Source organism: Scleropages formosus, chromosome 2, assembly GCF_900964775.1.
Source record: "Scleropages formosus chromosome 2, fSclFor1.1, whole genome shotgun sequence".
NCBI classification, from domain to species: Eukaryota; Metazoa; Chordata; class Actinopteri; order Osteoglossiformes; family Osteoglossidae; genus Scleropages; species Scleropages formosus.
The window spans coordinates 31,133,860-31,155,398 of NC_041807.1; the positions used below are offsets into that span (position 1 = coordinate 31,133,860).

The 21,539-nt window shown below is 41.9% G+C and overlaps 2 protein-coding genes and 1 non-coding gene across 4 annotated transcripts; all 3 read left to right on the plus strand.

The window, feature by feature from the left end:
• Positions 1-529: 529 nt before the first annotated feature.
• Positions 530-7,014, plus strand: amt (aminomethyltransferase). Of its 2 annotated transcripts, none has more exons than XM_018737664.2 (9): positions 530-761; positions 1,730-1,897; positions 2,637-2,717; positions 2,974-3,105; positions 3,305-3,383; positions 4,105-4,250; positions 5,271-5,451; positions 5,601-5,756; positions 6,165-7,014. In XM_018737664.2, exons 1-9 carry the CDS (start codon positions 633-635, stop codon positions 6,341-6,343), a joined length of 1,251 nt encoding a protein of 416 aa, XP_018593180.1. In that variant the 5' UTR covers positions 530-632; the 3' UTR covers positions 6,344-7,014. The 2 variants fall into 2 exon arrangements, with proteins under 2 accessions (XP_018593180.1, XP_018593182.1); XM_018737666.2 differs by having other exon boundaries at positions 712-761; positions 1,768-1,897.
• A 1,729-nt stretch (positions 7,015-8,743) lies between these two features.
• On the plus strand, positions 8,744-19,182 carry ifrd2 (interferon-related developmental regulator 2). Its single transcript, XM_018737813.2, has 13 exons — positions 8,744-8,792; positions 13,728-13,790; positions 15,094-15,210; positions 15,315-15,399; positions 15,686-15,810; positions 16,067-16,224; positions 16,314-16,367; positions 16,479-16,657; positions 16,826-16,934; positions 17,435-17,569; positions 17,955-18,083; positions 18,213-18,305; positions 18,541-19,182. Exons 1-13 carry the CDS (start codon positions 8,750-8,752, stop codon positions 18,619-18,621), a joined length of 1,371 nt encoding a protein of 456 aa, XP_018593329.1. The 5' UTR covers positions 8,744-8,749; the 3' UTR covers positions 18,622-19,182.
• On the plus strand, positions 12,699-12,803 carry LOC114909933 (U6 spliceosomal RNA). The gene has a single exon (XR_003797484.1). It is a non-coding gene; the product is annotated as a U6 spliceosomal RNA (small nuclear RNA).
• Positions 19,183-21,539: the final 2,357 nt, after the last annotated feature.

Genomic DNA, 21,539 nt, shown 5'->3' on the forward strand with positions numbered 1-21,539 from the left:
CACATCTGGCCCTTTTCATTGCAAGGCCCCAGCTCCAAACTCTACTCTACCTGTTGCCCTTTCATTAAATTTTTGTACTGTATATAAAAAATAGAAACTCAAGCCCGTGTCTATGCTGCCCAAATTACTATTAGTAAAATACACACACACACACACACACACACACACACATTTTCAGAACCGCTTGTCCCAGACGGGGTCGCGGGGAACCGGAGCCTACCCGGTAACACAGGGCGTAAGGCCGGAGGGGAAAGGGGACACACCCAGGACGGGACGCCAGTCCGTCGCAAGGCACCCCAAGCGGGACTTGAACCCCAGACCCACAGGAGAGCAGGACCGTGGTCCAACCCACTGCGCCACCGCACCCCTATATTAGTAAAATAATTTCTCCTAAAAATGATCAGTTCGTGAAGGCGTTGTTGTGCAGACACAAAGAAACGGAACTTTGGCCGAGCAGGTGTGCGGGCTCATTAACTACATTTCCCATAGTGCATCTCTGCAACTTTTTTTTTTCCTCCTCTCTCTTTTATGTAGCAGGGGCAGGATTTCGAGTCCGGAGTTCACAGAAGTGAACTGCATCGATACCCCGCTCGAATCTGCTAAGTTTGAACGGGCGGAAACACAGCGCAGTGATGTTGTCTCGGGCGGCTCTGGGCTGCAAGCCCAAGTTCGGGTTCCGGTTCGGTTTCAGTTTCGGTTTTCGAGCGCGCGCTCGTGCACCCGAGACCGCCGTCCAGGAGCGGAACGCATCCACTTCGGAGGTACCGTGGCGTGTTCATCGGTATCAAGCAAATTGGCAAAGCAGGGTCCGACTTTCTTCTAGCACCTGCGGTGTCAAATGTACAGAGTGACGCGTTTTATGATAATTGCCACACTGCAGTTCGCATTAGCCTAATAAAAATGGAGCAAAACAGCTTCGTTTTTTGTTTCACATGCAGATTGTCATCATTTGTGGTGTTTGTGGCAGGCCTGGACAGCCTAGTGGGTCAGGGTTATTTAAGCATGAAAAACATGCTCCAGATGCTCCTGGCTTCCCCAGCAGCACTGCTCGCGCACTGCCTGTGAAAGCCCATCCTTCAGTGGCTCTGTTAAATTGTTAAAATGCCCAAAATCATGAGTTGAAGGTACAGTGTAGGCAGGCCAGTCACTGCAATGGTAACATCCTGGGCTGTTACTTCACATTCTGTTGTCTCATATTAAATTACTTGGACAACAGTGTGCTTCTGCAATGAGTAAAAATGTGGGAGTAGAAAGTTATTCAGTTGCACTCTTCTGGGATGTTCTGTTATTTTGGGTTCTTCATTTGGACTCCTCCAAGTGGGTGTTGTCTGGGGACTTTCACTTTGTTGCTCTTCACTATGAGTGCAGTAGCTGTATAATCAATGGTAGCTTTTTGCTGGGAAGCTGGATTGTCACACGGCAGGAGGGTGTGCAGAAGTGTTGAACCTATCATACCGGATTCATCCGGTTTCATTGGAGTATTGACTTTGGACTCGTTTCGCAAATCGCTGCCAAGCGTTGTTATACGGCCCAAGGATTTTCTTGATAACTAAGGACAGCAGGATGTTTCTAGATAAAATATGGCTGTTCGGTGTAATGATGGTAGTGAGACTGAGCTCAATTGACTGGTTTGTGCTCATCAAGGTGCTTTGTTAAATGTCTGTTTTTTTGGCCCTGATCGTATTGTGAATGTGTGCTTCCCCGCATTGCTCCATCCCTCTTCCTCCAGGGCTCCCTGAAGAAGACTGCACTGTTTGATTTCCACAGGCAGCATGGCGGGAAGATGGTGGAGTTCGCTGGCTGGAGCATGCCGGTGCAGTACAAGGAGAGTCACATCGCCTCCCACATGCACGCCCGCCAACACTGCTCCCTCTTTGACGTCAGCCACATGCTTCAGGTGGGGCGTGGAACATGAAACACAGTCACCGTCACTTGCACCTCCACCTTGCAACACAGGGCTTGTGTGTAGCACCCAAGTCAGGTTTAGTCTGTCCGTGGGACTATGCAGATATTGAGTTTTCCAAGATTAATTTTTAATTCAAGTTTACAGTATGTCCCTTTATGCTTAAACTTTAACAGTTTTCTAACTAGGCTTAAGATTATTAGCATAGTTCCAGTGAAAACAAATGTCTGCTTTTCATATTGTGTGTGAATCTTTTTGAAATTATTTCTGGCCAGCAGGTCAAAAAAAAAAAAATACTGACTTTGAATCCCACCTCCTGCTGTAGTACCAGTGTAGTACAATGTTTCTTCATGATTGAATGTGTAACTTTTTTAAAATGTCTTAATACTGTTCAAGGTGTATTGTTGAGGCACCAAATAAATTTACCCTGCCTCATGCCAGTGTTTCAGGATAGGCTCTGGAATCCTGCAACCCTGCAGAAGACAAGAAGTTGATTAAACTGGAATAAATAGTCTTACAGTAAATTTAAGCTGTCTTCTGAGGGTTTTTTTTTTTTTTTTTTTAATACACAGCCTAGCCTGTGGATTGAGACATCTGTATTATTATGCTTGTATTGATCATGATGTAGTGCTTGAATTTACAAACAAATTAGAAATAGTCTTCCTGTTCCAATTGTGTTTGTAAATTGAAGAGCTAGTGCGATCATGGTATGTTTTATTTTTTTGTGTCTCAGACCAAGGTTCATGGGAAGGACCGAGTGAAGTTCATAGAGTCCCTGATTGTGGGGGATGTTGCTGAACTGAAGGACAATCAGGTCAGGCACCCATGCATCTGTATAGACATACATGACTGGTATTAATATGGTTGTAATGGTAGTGAGCTATCAACCCGGATCTGAAGGAGAGTGTACCCTTACTTGGCTTTACTTTGTTTTCGTCTTATGATGTAACGGAGAATGTGCAAACCATATGTGTAGAGCAATCTTCTGCTTCACTCCACAAAGGCCATAAACATAAATGTCTTTGCTTTCTTGTCTTCTCCTTTGCTTCCCCTTTCTTCTGCTTGTCTAGGGGACACTCTCGCTATTCACAAATGAGAAGGGAGGAATAATGGATGACTTGATAGTCACAAAGGCATCCCAAGGATATCTCTATGTTGTGTCCAACGCTGGGTGTGCAGACAAGGACTCGGCCCATATGATGGTGAGCAGGGAGACAAGCAGATGGACAGACGACAGAGTGTTCACATTAACCTGGTTTTAATTGTTGTGAGAAATAATTACCAAAACACAGAATTCATCCTAACATATTTCTCAGATTTTCTGCATTACAGTTTGTCTGGTATGTTTCACATGCATTAGGCTGTACTGGACAGGTGTCTTATTGATAACTTCAATTTTAGGCTAAAGTGAAGGAGCTCAAAGCTACAGGTTATGATGTCGACCTGGAGTTTCTTGATGAATCCCTAATAGCACTCCAAGGTAAAGTCTGCTCAGATACTGTTTATACTCCCTTCTATTAATTGTACACTTTTATACTAAAGACACTCTGGATGTGAGTACATGCTCTAACAAAAGATTTTAGTCAAATCTGTGAAGGCATCTAAATATTGTGTTCAGACTAAAAATGGTAATGCAGTAATAGTTCTTAAATGATGCAAGTCCGTAGTTTTTGATGTTAATTTAAAAGGCTTTGATTTTTGGCTGGGGTAATATATGGAAATAGAGTACTTTCTGTCTGAAACGAGAATTCTCAGCTGTAGCCCGGTTTCAATTATAGTGTCCATCATGTTGACTTTGAATTTAATGGCTCAAAGCTTTGCAGTGTTGTGTTGTCCCATAATGTATTGCCAATCCTGCATTTTGAATTCTTAACATGCTGATAGAAAAGATCTTTGTATAAAATATGTTTTTAACATTTTTGGACAAAACCATAAACCAAATTTTGCAGCTATTAGTACAGTACCTGCTCAGTTCTGTGGATTCCCCTCCCTTTCTTGATCAGCTGTGGTTAATGCTTTATTTGTTGTCTGCAAAACTCTAAAACTTAGAATGGTAAACTCATGGGATCAGGTTATACATTAAATGATTTTCTCATCTTCTCATATTAGCTCATATTTCATTTGTGATTCTCTTAAAAGCATCCTTTCTGTGGATGTCACACTGTACCATTTGGGATTGTCGCTGCTCCTGCTCTCAACAGGTCCTTCCATGGTTCGAGTTCTGCAGCCAGGTCTGTCCGATGACCTCCGCAAGCTCCCCTTCATGACCAGTACTTTGACAACAGTGTTTGGGATCCAGGGGTGCCGAGTGACTCGCTGTGGGTACACAGGAGAAGATGGAGTAGAGGTATGTTTGTGTGTTTAGCTCTAAGTGTGTAATTTATTTAGAAAATATTTTACAGTTCATCGTTATTTATTAATTTATCTGATCCTTCTCTCCAAAGCAACATGCAATGTTTAGTGAAAGCAGTAAGTCACAATTACCCTGGCTCCATATGTTTTTGATGTTGGAGTTAGATGTTCAAAGAAATTTTCCCATTTATTTGTAATTATAACTTCTACACCAGAAGCTCATGCATAAATAAATCAAAAGAGGTCTGCATTACATCTTTATTGGTTCCATAAAGTTGAAAGTACTAGAAGCGAATGAACATTACATGTTCATAGGATGAGTCTGTAAGCCAGTGTTGTTGAATAGGAGGTTGTGAAGATGACTTTTTTGTTTCAATAATATTGATTATATACATTTTTTAAAAATTTCAGACTATATTAAACTTTCTACAGTGCAGTGAACCTTCTTCCTGTCCAGGGTATGCCCTGTAATACAGGCTGTATTTCCGGATAATCTGGTTAAGTTTTAAAAAAAAAAAAAAAAAAAAAACCATCCTCTGACAGTTGTTATAGTTTTGTCTAAGGTTTCACAAAATCTAACTTTTGAATAAATGTTGAGAGATCTGTATTACACAGCTTTTACTGATCGTAACTTAATGGAGTTATGAACAGAATGAATTATGAACAGACTTTTGGACCCCATTGTGTTTGTAAGGTGAGTAACCAGTGTATTTATCCATTTGCACAACTGAGTAATCTTTACTGGAGCTATTCAGGGTAGGTACCTTAGTTAAGGGCAATGCAGTGGGAGCATCGATCCAAATATGGGTCCCTTCATTGCAAGCCCAGAGCCATGACACCATCTGCTGTTGATAAATATTCATCTTTGGCTTTCCAACTGGTTTTTCCTTTAGGAACATCAAGTGAGTGCTCACAGTATGAGGCATAGCAAGAGAAGTTTTTTTTTTTTTTCCTCTGCTCAAGTAAAACACCTCTGGTTTTGACTGTATATACTGTATATTGTCCCTTCCATCAGATCTCAGTTCCTTGTTCGGGAGTGGTTCCGCTGGCAGAGCGACTATTGATGGACGACGAGGTGCGCCTGGCTGGGCTGGGTGCACGGGACAGTCTGAGACTAGAGGCAGGACTCTGTCTCTATGGCAACGACATTGATGAGAACACCACCCCAGTGGAGGCCAGTCTTGTGTGGACTATAGGTAGTGCTCTCTCCTTGATTTTTCTCTGCCTTCTTCCTCTATCACCTACGACTCTATCACCAAGTTTCTCTTTTTTTTTTTTGTTGCATTATTGAAAGGATGGGGTTTTTTTTTTTTTTTTTAAAGGTGTATTTATGTGCTGTATACAGGGAAACGACGGCGCCAGACTAAAGATTTCCCCGGTGCAGACATCATTGTCCCACAGATTAAGGCAAAGCCTGGTAGAAAGCGTGTAGGCCTGGTGTCCACAGGACCCCCAGTTCGACAGCATACCCCAATCCTGAGTCCTAATGGCAGAGTCATAGGTAAGACATCACTAAGCTTGTGCAAAGTGCTTCACAGTTCATAAAGGGAACAAATAATTAGTGTAGAGTTTACACATATACCAAACACCTGTGTATCAGAATGAGGTGCTACATATGAAAGAATTTGTGTTCATTCTAGCATTAAAATATTTGGTAATGTTCTGTGAATGTTTCACTGAAATATAACTGGCCTTCTTGGTGCAATAAACATGTATGCACTTCTTGAAATGTGTGTCACAGAACTTGATTGGCTTCCTTATAAACATGTGTGTTTTTTTTAAATAAAGTGGCACAGCATTGTATATTCTTGAATTATTTGATCTTTGTACTGCTTTATTTCATCCACTTGATATCCACATTTCCTCGTTCTCTCTAATGCTTTATACCATGACTGTGTCACTGCCCCAGGTGAGGTCACCAGCGGTTGCCCCTCTCCCTGCCTGAAGCAGAACGTCGCCATGGGCTATGTGGAGACTGGGTTCAGCAAGGTGGGCACACCAGTACAAGTGGAGGTGAGGAAGAAGATGGTGGATGCAGTTATCAGCAAGATGCCCTTTGTAACCACAAACTACTACAGTGGGCAGTGACGGTGTCTTTTTATACTAGGATAATGGTGGTCAGCTTTACAGACCTTGGGTGAATTCATTGTGTCCACTTCATTTCTACACACATGCTGTCACTTCAATCTGGTGGTGTTTCGATTATAAAAGAGGTGGGCGGGTGAAGTGTTCTCTCATCAGATGTCTGAGTCGCTGTTAGCTCAGGCATCTAGGGAGGAATATTCCATGGTGGAAAAAATGACTTTATTCCAGTTCCTTAAAATGCTTTTCATTGCCATTTGAATACGTGTTAAACAATGCAACTTTTTTGACATCAGCATTTCTTCATGAAGAGGTACAATATCTGAGGGCCTGAAATGATCAAATATACTTTTTCACAGCTGGATAGTCTTGTTCAACAATGTAACAATCTCTGAAAAATTTTTGTCACTTTTTGAATAAGAAGCATGGTTTAGCACTGAGGAGCACATAGATACTACTTTTTATGATTAATACCTTTTCTCCTATAAAGGTTAGAATTGTGGGCAAGATAACAGAATGTAGAAAAGGTGTCTCTTGGTACTATACTGCAGTTATGCAAATATTTAAAGGTTGGTAAAAACTTCGAAGACTTGTCTTTTTTTTTTTTTTTAGCTGTAAAATAGTTTGTCTAATTTAGAGTTGGGTAGGCTCCGGTTCCCCGTGACCCCGTATGGGACAAACGGTTCCGAAAGTGTGTGTGTGTGTGTGTGTGTGTACTTCAACATTGGCTTTAATATGGCCAATTTTAAATTGTATGATGATTTTAGAGAAAATCTCAGTGATATGTCTCTTACATAGTTATGTTTGTGTGTCTGGTGGATTCAGGTTTTCCCAGTGCACTTTAAGGAAACTTCTATGAGGTTAAATTCTAAACTTAGTCTATTGCTGGCTAACAGCTATAACATTAAATAACTGAAAATTTACAAATGTTACAAGTGCTGTAATGTGCTTTTTGCTATATTGAACCTTATAAACTAACATTTTCTAATAAATATTCTTAACCTGTAATTTTGTATGCAGGTACATCCATTTGTATTTTTACACTGGATTTTTGGTTACTGAAATGAGATGACTGTATTTGCTGTACAACTATATAAACTTTTTTTTCTATTGCTGGTGTAGTAGTGAAGGAAATGGACTTGTAACCTCAAGGTTGCTGGTTTAATGCCCACTTCTGCTACTGCTGCTGTATACTTGGTGAAAGTTTATATTGGGGAGCATGTGGCACAGTGGTTAAAGCTCTCCACGTACAATCGAAGGACCTTGTCTTGAGTCTTACCCTACTCAGCTGTAGTATAGATAGAAGTATCTTCTCTGAATTTTTCCAGTAAAAATTGCCCAGGTGTAAAAATAGGTGAATCATTTAGTAACTAACACTAAGTCACTTTGGAGGATCATGCTGACTAAATGACTAACTGCATTTGGATGATTGTGCAAGTAAAAACTCCCAACTGTATAAATTGGATGAATACTGCAAGCCATGTTAAATGATAATGTCTGTGAATTATAAAACCATTAACTTAAAGTATGTACTCTATGAATTACCTAACCATTGGGTAAGTTTAGTGTAGTGATTTTTCAATTTTTCAAGTGATTTTGTTCTGGAGTAAGTCTTCAGTAACTTTCATTGAGAATGCCTGGGTATGTGCAAATATCTTATTTTACCTTATCAAAGGAAATTTGAAGGTCAGCATTTATTATGAACCAATTACTTCTGATGAGGCTAAATCACCTAGACACAAGTCTTATTCTGCTACAATATTTGGAAATGCAGGTATTATTTTCATTAGCCCTGTAGATTACCTCCGCTTATATCATATGAAACAACCAGTTACTTTGCAAAGGTTCAAAATTGATATACTACCACGGTCTTCAGGAGCATCCCTGCTCTAGTGTGGACTGCTCCAAGCACAAACTACAATTCCCAGGCGCACTTGCGCCTATCCGCTCTACTCCCGAGAAGCGCGCCGGTGCAGCACGTGGTAACCGAGGGGAAGATGGTGGAATTTGCGGCAGCAACGTGCGCTATACTCCGTCCAAAACATTTCGAAAACTATATACCCTCTCAACCAGGCATTCGGTATTGGTTACCTGGGGACAATCATAGATAATACACCCGTTACGCGAGAAAGAGCACAATTTATGCGGTTGGGACTCGTACAGGAGTAGGAAACATGGCTAGCTAGCTGGCGGCTTCACAGCTGGACTGACTGTCATCGCCAGATATCACATATCGGTTTGACGCGAGTGTCTGCGGGGCTCGATAGTCCGGGAGCCACAGACGACGTCGGAGGACACCGAAGACACCGGTCTGGAGGACTGAGTCTTGGTCGGCGTGATCCCGCCTAGCCGCTGCACGAGTTTGTCGAGCGAGGTCCACGACACGAGTGACCGCAGCGCCTGCCGGGCGCCATGCCGAAGAATAAAAAAGGGAAACGCGCTACTGCCAACCGCGGTATGTCCGTCAGTGGGCGGCGATTGGATTGGGGACCGCGGCGCGGGCCATGCTGCCATCGCTCGCTGTGTGTGTGCAGTTACAGTTGTGAGTTGGGTACACTGCGTGCAACCAACAGGACTTGTTGTTGGGGTTGAATCAAATGCGACACATCACATCATGTGCATCATCATCATGCAGAAGCTGTTCAGTTTCCTCCTGTAAGTTTTCCAGGCTCTACCTCTTGGCTTGGGCGTTTCACTAACTAGTCTAGTAGCATGATGATCCTGCTGAGCGGTGAAAGAGAAGCTCTGTGTGGCTAATTTTAGCTGCTGAACTGTCGCTGCACTTATGCCATGGTGAGAGAGACAGTGCTGCAGGCGAGATCACTAACGCTGCGCTCTAAGCTTGTACATTTACATTTTTTTAGTCGTGCACGGTGCAGTTGCTGAAATAAAACATTCGCAAAACAATAACCATGTCGTCTAATACTGGTCGCTAGTAATAGTCCCCCTTATGATTCCACATCCACCCGAGAGCTAGTTACCACAATGCTCCTGTAAAACGATATACTCGTACTGGACAGCTGTATAAATGGGTAAATTACTGTAAGTAGTGACTGTACAAAGCGACTTTCAACAAATTTTGTGTTATCAGCCCACACACCTTATTCAAGGTGACTTACACTGCTAGATACGCAATGGGTCACTCATCCATACATCGGTGGAACACACTAGTGACCCTACATAACTTGCTGCCACTCCGACAAAAGGGGACTAACACGGCTCACGACTGGCTAAAGGTCAGTCAACTCAGCTCTATTTTGTTAAAACCATAAAAATGTTTTCAATGAATATGGAAACATGCACCTTAATGAATGGGAAACACACAAGCTATAAAATATATACTTACATTTATTTATTCAGTGGATGCTTTTCTCTGAAAACACTTGCAATGCCAATCTACCTAGAATAACTGAAAACAGCTGAGTAAGTAATTTGCTCCTTTGAAGACAACTTATTTTCGATAATTCTAAAGTTGTTTTAATGTAGTTAGATGTTTAATTAAAATATTTTAAAAAATTAACTTTTTATTCATACTTTGAGATTTTTTTTCAGAACCTAACTTACAAATAAACTGAGGAACACCTGCATTTGTTTTACTGATTGAAACTCATTGAGGTACCTCAAGCTGTGCAGCAATTAACAACACAAATCTGTAACTCTGATCACTCCCTATAGCCCAGCAAGAGTGATACATTCATCTGGTCATTTGGTGGTTCTAGTCAAAGGAGGTCAGAAGTCAAAAATCTTTAGGCTTTTAGTTTTTGCGCTTATGAGATGCAACGATCTACCTCTGTCACTCAGAACTGCTGAATCTCTTTCAGCACTGAAAAGAAGTCTCAAAACTAATCTCTCCACTGTTGCTGTCGTACCTCTGAGCAAGGACTTTTCTCTGAATTGCAGAAACAAGATACCTAACTGATCAGAGTCCACATTCTGGAAATTGTTTTGTATAAAAGTAATATCTCAGCAACGGTATCAGTCACAGTAGTAATTGTAACAATGTTAAAACAAACCCTGCACCCTTATGACTTATTTGAAGCAGAGTTTCTTCATCTACATTCACTTAGCTGACACTTTTCTCCAAAGCAATTTCTAATCTTAAACTGTGTGGAGTTTGCATGTTCTCCCAGTTTCTGCGTGGGTTTCCTCCAGGTGCTCTGGTTTCCTCCCACAGTCCAAAGAGATGCTGTTCAGGTTCACTCATATTGTGTGAGTGACAGAGAGAAGCTTTGTGTCCATAGGGTGGGGATTGCAATCTAGATTGAAAAGTAAATCACATTTTGTCTGAAGATTTTGTCAATTTTATCCTAGGGAAGAACCATTCCCTCAGACATGGGGGGTTTGACTTTCACCCCTAGCATGTAACTGTCAGGACAAGGAGACAATACACCTTTGATGGAACACCCATACTAAATGAGCTTGACCTAACAACAGAAATGCAGATACCTAGCCATAGCATCTCATACTGCCTCACCATCTCCCACAGAATACTGAGAAGCTCATGAATGATTGCATTCTCCAGGTCAACAAAACAGTTGTTGATTGGATTTCCAAATTCTTCTAAGACCTCCCAAGCATTCATGAACCTGCACTGATACTCCTGAATCTACCAGCAAGATGTACTTATCCAACCTTCCATACAGTAGTGAAGAGGTGTGTTAGCCAACGCAACACTCCAACAGCATCCGGTGTTGCTCGGCCACCACAGAGTTCAATCACAGTAACTTTATATTTACATTTATTAATTTAGAAGTCACTTTTCTCCAAAGCCATGTATATAGAGGAAAAATAAAATTAGTGCATTACCTTGGACTAAGAGATGGATCAGTGTCCTTTAGAAAATTGCAGCTTAGCTCTTTGAAGAGTACCTTCCATCTCCTGAGAAGCTCCCTATCTGAGGTAAACAGAGCCATACCTTTCCTGAGAACAGCTTAGGTAAACCTTCACTTTACAGTTCCTTGTCTCTAGAAAGTTTGCTGAAGTTCTGCAAGGCCTTATAAAAGTCATTTTCCATTGGTTTGTGGAACTATTTCATTTATTTTTATGGAGCACTTAGGGTTAGTGACACAACTACTTTGAAATCCTTCATAGTATGCCTGTAGCTCTCTGCCAGATCCAGTTTTCCATGATTGTAATACTGAGGCGGCCAACTTCTTCAACCCTATGGCCTCTTTCGCCATTTGTGTCCATCAGTATCTTCTTGGTCTTACTTACATTAAGACTAGAACAGGCCATCTTCCCACCACAGCTCCTCACAGTAACCTCCATGACAGCAGCCTCAAAGAGGATCAAATCCATTGCCATGTTCCCAGATTCTCCTGGACTACAAGGTAAACTTGAAGTGGGAGTCAAACTCTTCATAATTTCAGGCCTCCATCAGGTGTTGCAGGGCATCCATACTTCTCATCTCAGCCTTCCAGCTCGGCCTGGTGGTCTTTTCTATCCCATAAGCTTCTTACTGGGTACTGAACACCTGAGAGCTCAGCACACCTCGTTACCTGAGTGTCCAGAATACATGGTCTTAGGCCAGAAATACAATTTCAAAGTTCATTATTATCCTGAGGAGCTCTGGTGTCAAGTACACTTATATGCTACCTTCTGTTAGAATTTGGTGTTTGTTATAGCTAATCCATGACTAGCACAGAACTGTCCAGTAGCAACTCACTGTTTGGCAAAATGTTTCTCTTGATTATACCACTCTCAGTTTTATGCCTCTCCATATGGGGATTGAAGTACCCAAGGAGGACAAAAGAGTTTATTGGTGAGACCCTACCAGGTAGAGTGTTCACTGCCTTAAGAAAACGTTAGTACTCTACATAACCTTTTGATGCAAAAGCATAGCGTTTCCCTCCAGTGCTACTTGCATCCCTGTCAAGGTGACTCAGCTATAGAGACAACCTTCAACTGTGTGGCACGCAGCTATGGACTTGTGAGTATCTCCACACCTGCCTTGGGCCTCGTACATGTGTGTAATGAGCCTGCACATTGGCTCCACATCGTCTTTTTGGGCTGAGCCTGCCTGGCTATTCATAAAACCCAGCCTGTACTGGCAAACACCACCAGGCTGGGGTGGGTCTCTGTAAACAATCTGGGGGAAGTACTTATGTATTTAAATGTATTTGGGAAAAATTTGTTGGAGTTCTTACAGTGGCAGCTATTTGTTATGTAGAGTTTATGTTTTTAAATGTTGTAAAGATGACTTGATTGGTTACCCAACAGCAAACATGATTGGTCCTCTTCCCCCATCCTCCCTACTGCTTCCTGCGTTTTGGGTGTGGCCTGAGTATGGCCTAGTGTAAAAGGAGGTGGAAAGCAAAAAGTGTACAGTTCAAAAGCAAGGAGGCTTTTGATTATTTTGAGATTGGATTTATTCTACAGCAGCACAAGGTTGGAACGATACAGAAAAGATTAGTATGGCCCCTGGTGCAAGAAAGAAATGCAAAATCTTGGATTTAAACATTTTGATAAAAATTGGTAAGTGAAACATGGATTCATAATGTTAAATGTTGTTGTAATAGATGTTTAAAAATGTATTTCTCCAGCTGTACTTACCCTATTCCATATATTTACTTTAGTTGATGCATAATCAACTCAGATACTACACATAATGTCACACTCCAGTTTGTCTGGCTGCATAATATATCTGGTTAAACTTTGTGGAATCAATGAACTGTGAAATACTTAGAGTTGTTCCTGTTTATGATCCCTTTTTAATTTTGACACAAACAAATCTTGTGATAGGTACTGAATATGCATTGTCGTTTTATTATTGTATTATCGGTTACCAGAGTTATTTAGGCTCAACTCTATGCATTAACAAAATTCTTTTTGAAATGGTCAAAGCAACAGCAAAAGTTGTCCTCTTGCTCATGAGTTTGACTCCATTGTTCGTGATGCTGGGTTTTTGCTTTTGAATCTAGTACTTTGCCGTTTGTCCTCCATGTTATTGTGCAGTTCATTAAAACTTGATATTTCTTAAGAAACATCAATCCAAGTTTGAGTCATATGCTGATCTTCATCTTTTCACTTTAGTAAACTTAAGTTTGTAAGGTCACAAAAGTATGGGTTCATCTGTAAAATTTTCCAGACAGGGACATTTGAGAATTTCATCAACTCAATAGTTAAAAACAGTTAAAAGGCTTCTTAATTTTTCACTCAACATTATTTAAATGCAAACTCCTCAAGACCATTGTATTGGTTATCATGTTTCTTTTGTTACCATTCTGTTATTCTAGCCATTGGTTTGATTAGGACAGATTAATGAAAAGATTCCCATAATGCATTGTGAAACTGCTTTGGTAGAGTGTATGGTCAAGTAAATATGAGGAGACAAAAGATGTTGGTGGTCAAACTGTTTTCATCCTGGGGCTGTCCTTTTCGGCTTTCTCAGGGTCTCTCCGACAGGAAGTCCTTCAGCTGCACCTGTCGGCCAAGGCCACATTGCAGTGTAAAGGTATCTGTATGGAAAAAAAAAATTTTTTAACTATAACCATCTCGTATCATCAAGTCACCGCATGTCATGTTCACCTGTGTTGAATTTTGAGACCCTCTTGGGTCACGGTTTTAGCCTTGATTGATTGAAAATGTAGGAAGCCAGGGATTCATAAATTTTTTCTTTATTTTCTAAAGTGTAGACCAGGTGTTATCAAAGTTCCTGCTAATATGGAAATGCTGAGATATTTTACATGCAGTTTCAGGAGTTGTTTTAACCAGATGTTACCGGGCAATTTCTGTGAAACTATTTGTTTATTTAAAAAAATCCTTAAAAAGTATGGTGATTATCAAAATAAATTATTTTTAAGAAAAATGGCTAAAACCAAGCATGCCATTTCCATGTATGTCTCATTCAGTATGTTTGTGCTCCATCATTACACTTTCTGTCACCAGTCCTAACAATAACAGTCTAATAATAGCTAATGTCATTAACCTTCCTGTCACCATGCCTGAGTAAGAGTGCTCACAATGCATGTTGATTTATGTGGTCAAGCTTATTTAACAGTTTGATAGCTTTGTGACATCATCAAAGTATTGAGAAGACACTTGTTGCCTTGTCTAGTTTTTCTAGAGTAAATAAGACATTCAGCTGTTGTGCCCATTTGTACCTGACTTTATTATAGCATGTCTTATGTAAGGTTCATGTTAACATGGTCCATACAATTTTCAGTTTTAAGGTGAAGAAAAGGGGCCTCGGATGCTTTACTAGTGACTTGGAAGCATCCTTTTTGGGCCTCTCCAACACATTCCACACATAGGGAGCTGCTGTACAAGGAGTTGAATGTAGGCCTGTATCCTGACCATTCAGCCCAGTGAACTTTCCCCTAGTTAAAGACGAGTTGGCCACTGGGAGTTGGAGGGAATTGTTTGCTGACAGAAGATTGTTGAAAACAGTCAGGTTCCTGCTGGTTCAGGGCTTCCCACTGTTGAGAGGATTACCCAGTAGAGCCATGTGACTGTTAGGTACTGAATGGATTGGTGCTCAACTGGGCATGGCAGCCTTTCTAACCCCAGAGTGGTATCAAAATTCATAACTCAAAAATGTATTTGAAATTTTAAGCGTAGTCTGACCGAGGAAAAACAGAACACTATATGGCAAGTATAATACTTTTGAGATCCATGAGCAGGGTCCTCCAGGGTCTCCTGGTGGCTATAAAATCCTGGTATCTTCCAAGTCACAGGAATGGACAGGCTCTCAACCTGAGCTTTTGTCATTGAAAGTCAGATGTTAACTTCAGTTTCTATATCTGTCACTTTCTCAGGGGGACGGAATGGCATAAAGGGTGAATCTGGGGCCAGTGACGATGACCCGACCAGCGACGTCGTGAGCCACTACAGCAGTGCCAGTGAGAATGCTTCTGTGCTGGAGGAGGGCAATGGTTAGTATCAAAAACAGATTTTAATGTCTGAATTTCCCCTCTTATACTTGCTTTGTCATTGCAAAACTGTTGATTGGTTTTTCACCCAATTATGAATTTGGAAGGTGGGGAGCCAGTGGATGAACAGACAGCCCAAGAAGAGATTGAAGACAAGCTGAAGCAATGCATCGACAACCTAATGGACAAGAGGTGTGTGTCTGTTTATGTATGCTTGATTGAGAAGGCAAGAGAGTAGGGATCTCTGGAGGGGGTGAGGTTTGTTAGCAGCAAATGATTTTGAAACCAAACATTTGTATATCTATTTTCTGAGTAAATACAGACTGATGTTTTTCTTCTGTAGTATTCCTAGTTTTGCTTATGAATTAGATTTTTTGGAAGAGTGGCTACACAGAATTTTTTCCATGAATGCACACATGGTGGTCTTTCATGAATGAAAGCATATGCTTAGACGTGTTCTGGTGGTTTTTCCTCCCAGTGCGAAGACTCGTTTGGCTGCCCTAGAGAGTCTAAAGCAGGCCTTCTCATCCAAGCTGCTCTCCGACTTCCTGAGAACGCGCCAGCTTACATTGAGCGACTGCCTTGAGAGGAGTCTGCGCAAGGGTGAGAAATGCAGGGTAGGGCCTAGGACAGAAAAGTGTTGAATAACTGTGTGACCTAGTCAAGTGTTTACCCTTGAAGGAATGGAGTTTCTAAAGTCAAAGCCAGATAAGTTTAACTTTATCCAAAATTCTGGAAATTGTTGAAGATTAAAACCCAGGCTCAGGTTTGGTGCACAAGGCCATGATGAAGTGACCTCTGTCCGGTAATGATGGCTTCCTTTGGGCAAGCTGACCTGGTGATCCATCCTCCTTTCCAGGCAGCGGAGAAGAACAAGCGGCCGCAGCATATGTCAGTGCCCAGTTCTGTGTGCAACTGTGTGCAGGAGACAGCAGTGAGGATTGCTTCACCGTGCTCAGACACACCCTCGGCACCATCCTGAGTGACACTTGTGCCAGCATGGTGGCCCGCCAGAGCGTGAGTACTTGTCCTCCTGGCTCCATTTAGCATGTGCACTGGAGAAGTTGTGCCTTCATTCTGTCCTACCTCTTTCTCCTTCTCCACAGTGTGCTGTGGCCCTGGGGATGTGCTGTTACGTCTCCGCTGCTGAAGACGCAGAGGTGAGGGACCCTGTTCCATTACAGATGACTAAATAAAAACAAATGTCATAAATAGATGTGTAACCTGTATCCCAGTCTTTTTGCTAATGCATGATGTGTTTTCTGTTACAGGATCTGCTGAAAACTCTGCGCAACCTTGAATGTGTTTTCACCAGTTCCTATCCAAACAATGAAGGGGTCCTACCTGCACTAAAGCCAGGGGCCTCTAGGCTGCATTGTGCTGCCTTGCAGGCTTGGGCACTGCTTGTCACCCTCTGCCCTGCCTCTCATGTTCGCACCTTGCTTGACCTGTAAGTGACTGCAGTTTTTCCTTTTTCTGTTATTTATTTCTTCTAGGTAAATGTTATACATGTGACTCAGTAATTCATTTGAAGTTTATTTAACAAATAAAGTCAGAACAATGCATGGCACAAAATCACAGCAATATAGTTGCTTATAATAATGTTTCACTTTTTTAGCCACCTGCCTAAGTTGCAAGCCTGCTTGGAGAGTAATGATGTCAACTACCGGATTGCTGTGGGGGAGACCATCGCCCTGTTGTTTGAACTGGGTCGAGATAATGATCAGGTATATTGCCATCGTCCAAACCCCATGTACAAATTGCACACACTCACAAATCCTGCTGTTCCCCCTCTCTCATGACTATGTGTGTTTGTGTACGTGTGGTGTGGGTGGCAGGGTGGCACAGCGAGTTACTCCGCTGCTGTCACACAGTGCCTGGGTGGTGTGAGAGGACGTGGGTTCGATTCCCCTGCTCAGTCCATCTAGAGTTTGTATATTCTCCGTGTCGATGTGGGTTTCCTCCGGGTGCTCCGGTTTTCTGCCACAGTCCAAAGACGTGCTGTTCAGCTTCACCCATAGTGCATGAGTGACAGAGAGAGTGTGTTCCACTGACGTATGGATGAGTGACCCATTGTACGTAGTATATCTAGCAGTGCAAGTCACCTTTGTGAATAAGGTGTGTGGACTGATAACTCCATAGAGTTCATTGGAGGATACTTTGGAGAAAAGCATCTGCTAAATAAATAAATGTAACGTGTGTGTGTTTCTACATGTTGCACCAACAGGACTTCCTGTATGATGACAGTGACACGCTGTGTGAGTGCTTGAAGTGCCTGGCAAAGGATGGGAATAAGCATACTGCCAAGAATGACCGCCGAAAACAGCGCTCCATCTTCAGAGAAGTCTTGCACTACATTGAGGTGGGAGCAAAAGACCACTCTTCCATACTTACACATAACTAGTTTTACTACTGCTGTGATTCATAACAAACACTTGTATCCAAAACAGTATTGGAACTTGGAAACTTCCAGGACAGGAAATTTAAGATTGAAAGTTTTGTTAACCAGTAACTCCCTATTTCTAAAAGTAAAACAGCTTGCACAATAGTTGCTATTGTGTAGGATGTCGATCTAAACATGTTGTGCTTTACTTTTCAGAGAAACTGAAATGTAGGTCATAAAGATTATGTGACTGCTGGTTAAAATTCTAGCCTGGCTATACTGACATAGAATTAAACACTGATTTCACTGTTGAAGAATAACTTGTTAATGATTATGCACATGAGCTGTAATTTCCCTGCTCTAGAATGAAGATTTCACAGAGGAGAAGATCAGGTTTGGAACAGAAGTCCTCTACATTGACAGTTGGATGCGGAGGAGAATTTATGATGCTTTCAAAGAGGTCCTAGAATCTGGAGTGAGACATCACCTACAGGTCAGAAAGCTTTCTGGGGTGGTTTCATGCTTAGAGGGAGGAGTGAATTACAGATTTTGTTATAACTTGCTGTCAATATTAAAATTGTTACATTAGGATGATCTTTGAGACTTTATTTTATGAATGCAGCATAACGAGCTGTTGAGGATGATATTCGAGCTGGGACCTCCTCTGGTGCTGGATTCCTCTGTGAAGGCCAACAAACTCTCTCGTGTGGAGAAGGTAACTTTGAACCCTCTTTGCCATATTCCTGTTGCACTTGAAGTGTTGTTTCCTGTATGTGACAGCTGGTACTATAGCAAAGTTGTATGCCTGCTTAAAAAAGCTTACCCAGTGTTGAACTGTTACACATATAGATTCTGAAGTGCACATTTTAAGCACTTAATTTGAGTGGCTCTTAATTGGATTTGAGACATAATTATTCCTGTTTTCCTTTTTCCTTTGGTTTCCTTTACAGCACCTGTACAACTCAGCTGCATTTAAGGCAAGGACTAAACTGAGGAACAAAGTTAGGGACAAGCGAGCAGATGTGATGTGACAAGGCTAAGGTGTGCCCAACCCACACTGGCCTCGATGGCAACAGACCCTTGAACACTAGCCAACTCAGCTCTCTCCTCTACACTTGATTTAAAAAAGGAACAATGCTGCTGCCAAACCAGAAAACAATGCAAGAGTGTGCGTGTGCGTTTGTGTGTGCATTCTTTTTTTACCTAATACCAGAGAAAACAAAAGGTAAAACAAATGGTTGGAATTAGAGTTAAAAACAATGTATTGTCTCTTTATATTAACCTTATGTAACAATTTCTTGAGTATTTTACTTTCTAATTTATTAAGAGTGAGGAAATCAGTTTTTTTAAAAAAAGTTTACACAGTGAAATTGAACACAATGTGGAGAAAAAATGAAGACCTTTTGTAGTTTTTCTATGTATATTTTGTATGCTGGTGTGTTGTGTATACGTTACATAGATATGTGACTACAATACATATCTATGTACTATTAAGAGCATGGGTATTTACGGAGAGTGTGGCCGTTTTCTAAAAATGTTTCTCATCTACTTGATTTACCGTGCTATGTACCCAAAGGGTAAACTGAATTTGACCATGAATTAAAATAGTGATAATGTAAGTTCGTACTGTAACTTTTTTTTGTAATTATTCATTACATCTCTGAAGACTGGTATCCCACTGGCCCCACATAAGTCCTAGAATTGTGGGTTTGACTTCGGCTTAGTCTGCGCAGAGTTGGTGCGTGTGCCTGTCCTAGTGTGGGTTTCCTTGTACGGTCCGAAGACTTGTTTTCAATGTGGATCGGTGACTCTGAATTATACTTAGCATGTACATGTGTGAATGTGAGCATAGTTATGCTGTGATGGTCTGGAATCCAGTCCACGGTGTACTGTGCCTCATTCCTTATGCTTCAAAGAATGGCCCTGGACCCCCCTGATTGTGCGCTAGTTTTGATAAGTCACAAATGGAATTGGATCTCTGCAAGAGTTGGGGTAGTGTGGCCGAAGGCCCTCTGATGCATGGGGATGTATGAAAGTTGAGTCCCTCTGAAGGCCGTGTACAACGAACACACAGAAAGGTAAGTATTCTCAGCACATTGAAGCTGCAACCTGGACATGTAGATACATCCTGCATAACGTCTGCAGGATCCGTCCTTAGCTCACAACCGACTCAGTGCAACTACTTGTCCAGGCCATGGTGACATCCCGTCTGGACTGCTGCAGCTCTTTCCTGTCTGGCTTTCCTGCTACTGCCATCAAACTGCTACAGCTCATACAGAATGCTGCTGCCTGAGTTGTGTTTGACTTGCCAAAGCATTTCTAGGTAGTGTGAAAGCTGGTAGTGTAGTGGTTAGAGCTACTGCCTCTAGCTCCAAAGGTTGCAGGTTTGATCCTCTACCTCTAGTACCCTTGAGCAAAGTACTTACTCTAAATTGCTCCAGTAAAATTACCTAGCTGTATAAATGGGTAAATAGTTGTCAGTTTGTAACTATAATAATTGTAAGTTGCTTTGGAGAAGTGTTAGCTAACTATAACACATCTCTTCTACTTGTTTCTGTTACCTGGCTTCCTATAGCTGCCTGGATCAAATTTAAAACCCTGGTTATGGCCTACAAATGCATCAATAGAATTGCTCCCAGATATTTACAAGACTTGATCAACCTCTATACCCCAGCCAGACCCCTTCGCTCATCTACTTCTGTCTGCTTGGTGGTCCTGCATACGAAAAGTAAAGCACAGAGGATCTTGGTGCTGGCTCAGTTGTGGTGGAATGACCTCCCCCTCTCACCCAGAACTGCTGAATCTTTGTCCACGTTTAAAGAGTCTGAAAACTCACTTCTTCCAGACTCACTTTGCCGTAAGGTATAAATGTTCATGCACTATAATAACTTTAAGATCGTGTCCGGATAAGCCTTTATGCAGCTACTCCTATAATGTAATGTAAATGTTTATATGTATCTCAAAAAAAAAAGGAATATGACCATAAATTGTCGATATTCATAAAGTTTTTATGCATCTACTCATATGATAAACATTGGTGCATATAGTGGAAAGAAAGTACTTAAGAATCACACGTCTGCAACTATGTCTCTCTTCCTCCTATGTAATGTACAAATTGTATTTTCTAGGACACGTGTACGTCGCTTTGGGGAAAAACGTCTGCTAAATGAATAAATGTAAGTGAGCCTGGCTGAAAGTACAGCACTCAGTTTTGGAAGCCCTCACCTGAGCCAGTGACTGAGGGACACCCAGCCAGCCAGTACATGGACAACATCTGTAAGAAACATTTCACAGAATAGAGAGATTAGCAATTGTATGGGAACATATTCTGCGCGCAGCCCTCTGGGTTCGGATGCGGCGAAGAAGGACGCGCAGCACAGGCAGCGTTCACTTCGAGCCTTTATTATTATCTCCCCTACTGTACATGATGATAACACGTTCGTTCCAATTTCATATGCGTTTTATGTTTATAATATTACTACTTTGCTCACAGATCCGCCACCCAGGAGTGATGTTAGAGACCATGAATGATCCATACCATAGCTGCTTTAAAAACTGAACTGCAATTGAATCTGTTTCGCCTAATTTTAATACGTATCACATGAATTATTGCATAATATACAATAAAACAGTTACAGTTCAGTTGCGCAAGGGGGCGCGGTGGCGCAGCAGAATTGGCCGGGTACCGCTCTCTACTCTCTGGGTCTGGGGGTCGAGTCCCGCTTGGGGTGCCCTGCGATGGACTGGCGTCCCGGCCTGGGTGTGTCCCTTCCCCCTCCAGCCTTGAGCCCTGTGTTGCTGGGTTAGGCTCCGGTTCGCCGTGACCCCGCTCGGGGACAAGCGATTTCAGACCTGTGTGTGTGTGTGTGTGTGTGTGTTCGGTTACGTCGATGACGATGCACGCGTTCATGAGCGCAACCACTCCCACTCCTGCCCCCCCCCCCCCGCG

Coding starts and splice junctions, on each gene's coding strand:
- ifrd2 (XM_018737813.2), top strand. CDS start 8,750: ATGCCGAAGAATAAAAAAGGGAAACGCGCTACTGCCAACCGCG. Junction 13,791..15,093: donor GGCCACATTGCAGTGTAAAG/GTATCTGTATGG, acceptor TCACTTTCTCAG/GGGGACGGAATGGCATAAAG. Junction 15,400..15,685: donor GACAACCTAATGGACAAGAG/GTGTGTGTCTGT, acceptor TTTTCCTCCCAG/TGCGAAGACTCGTTTGGCTG.
- amt (XM_018737664.2), top strand. CDS start 633: ATGTTGTCTCGGGCGGCTCTGGGCTGCAAGCCCAAGTTCGGGTTCCGG. Junction 4,251..5,270: donor CAGGAGAAGATGGAGTAGAG/GTATGTTTGTGT, acceptor CCCTTCCATCAG/ATCTCAGTTCCTTGTTCGGG. Junction 5,452..5,600: donor CAGTCTTGTGTGGACTATAG/GTAGTGCTCTCT, acceptor TGCTGTATACAG/GGAAACGACGGCGCCAGACT.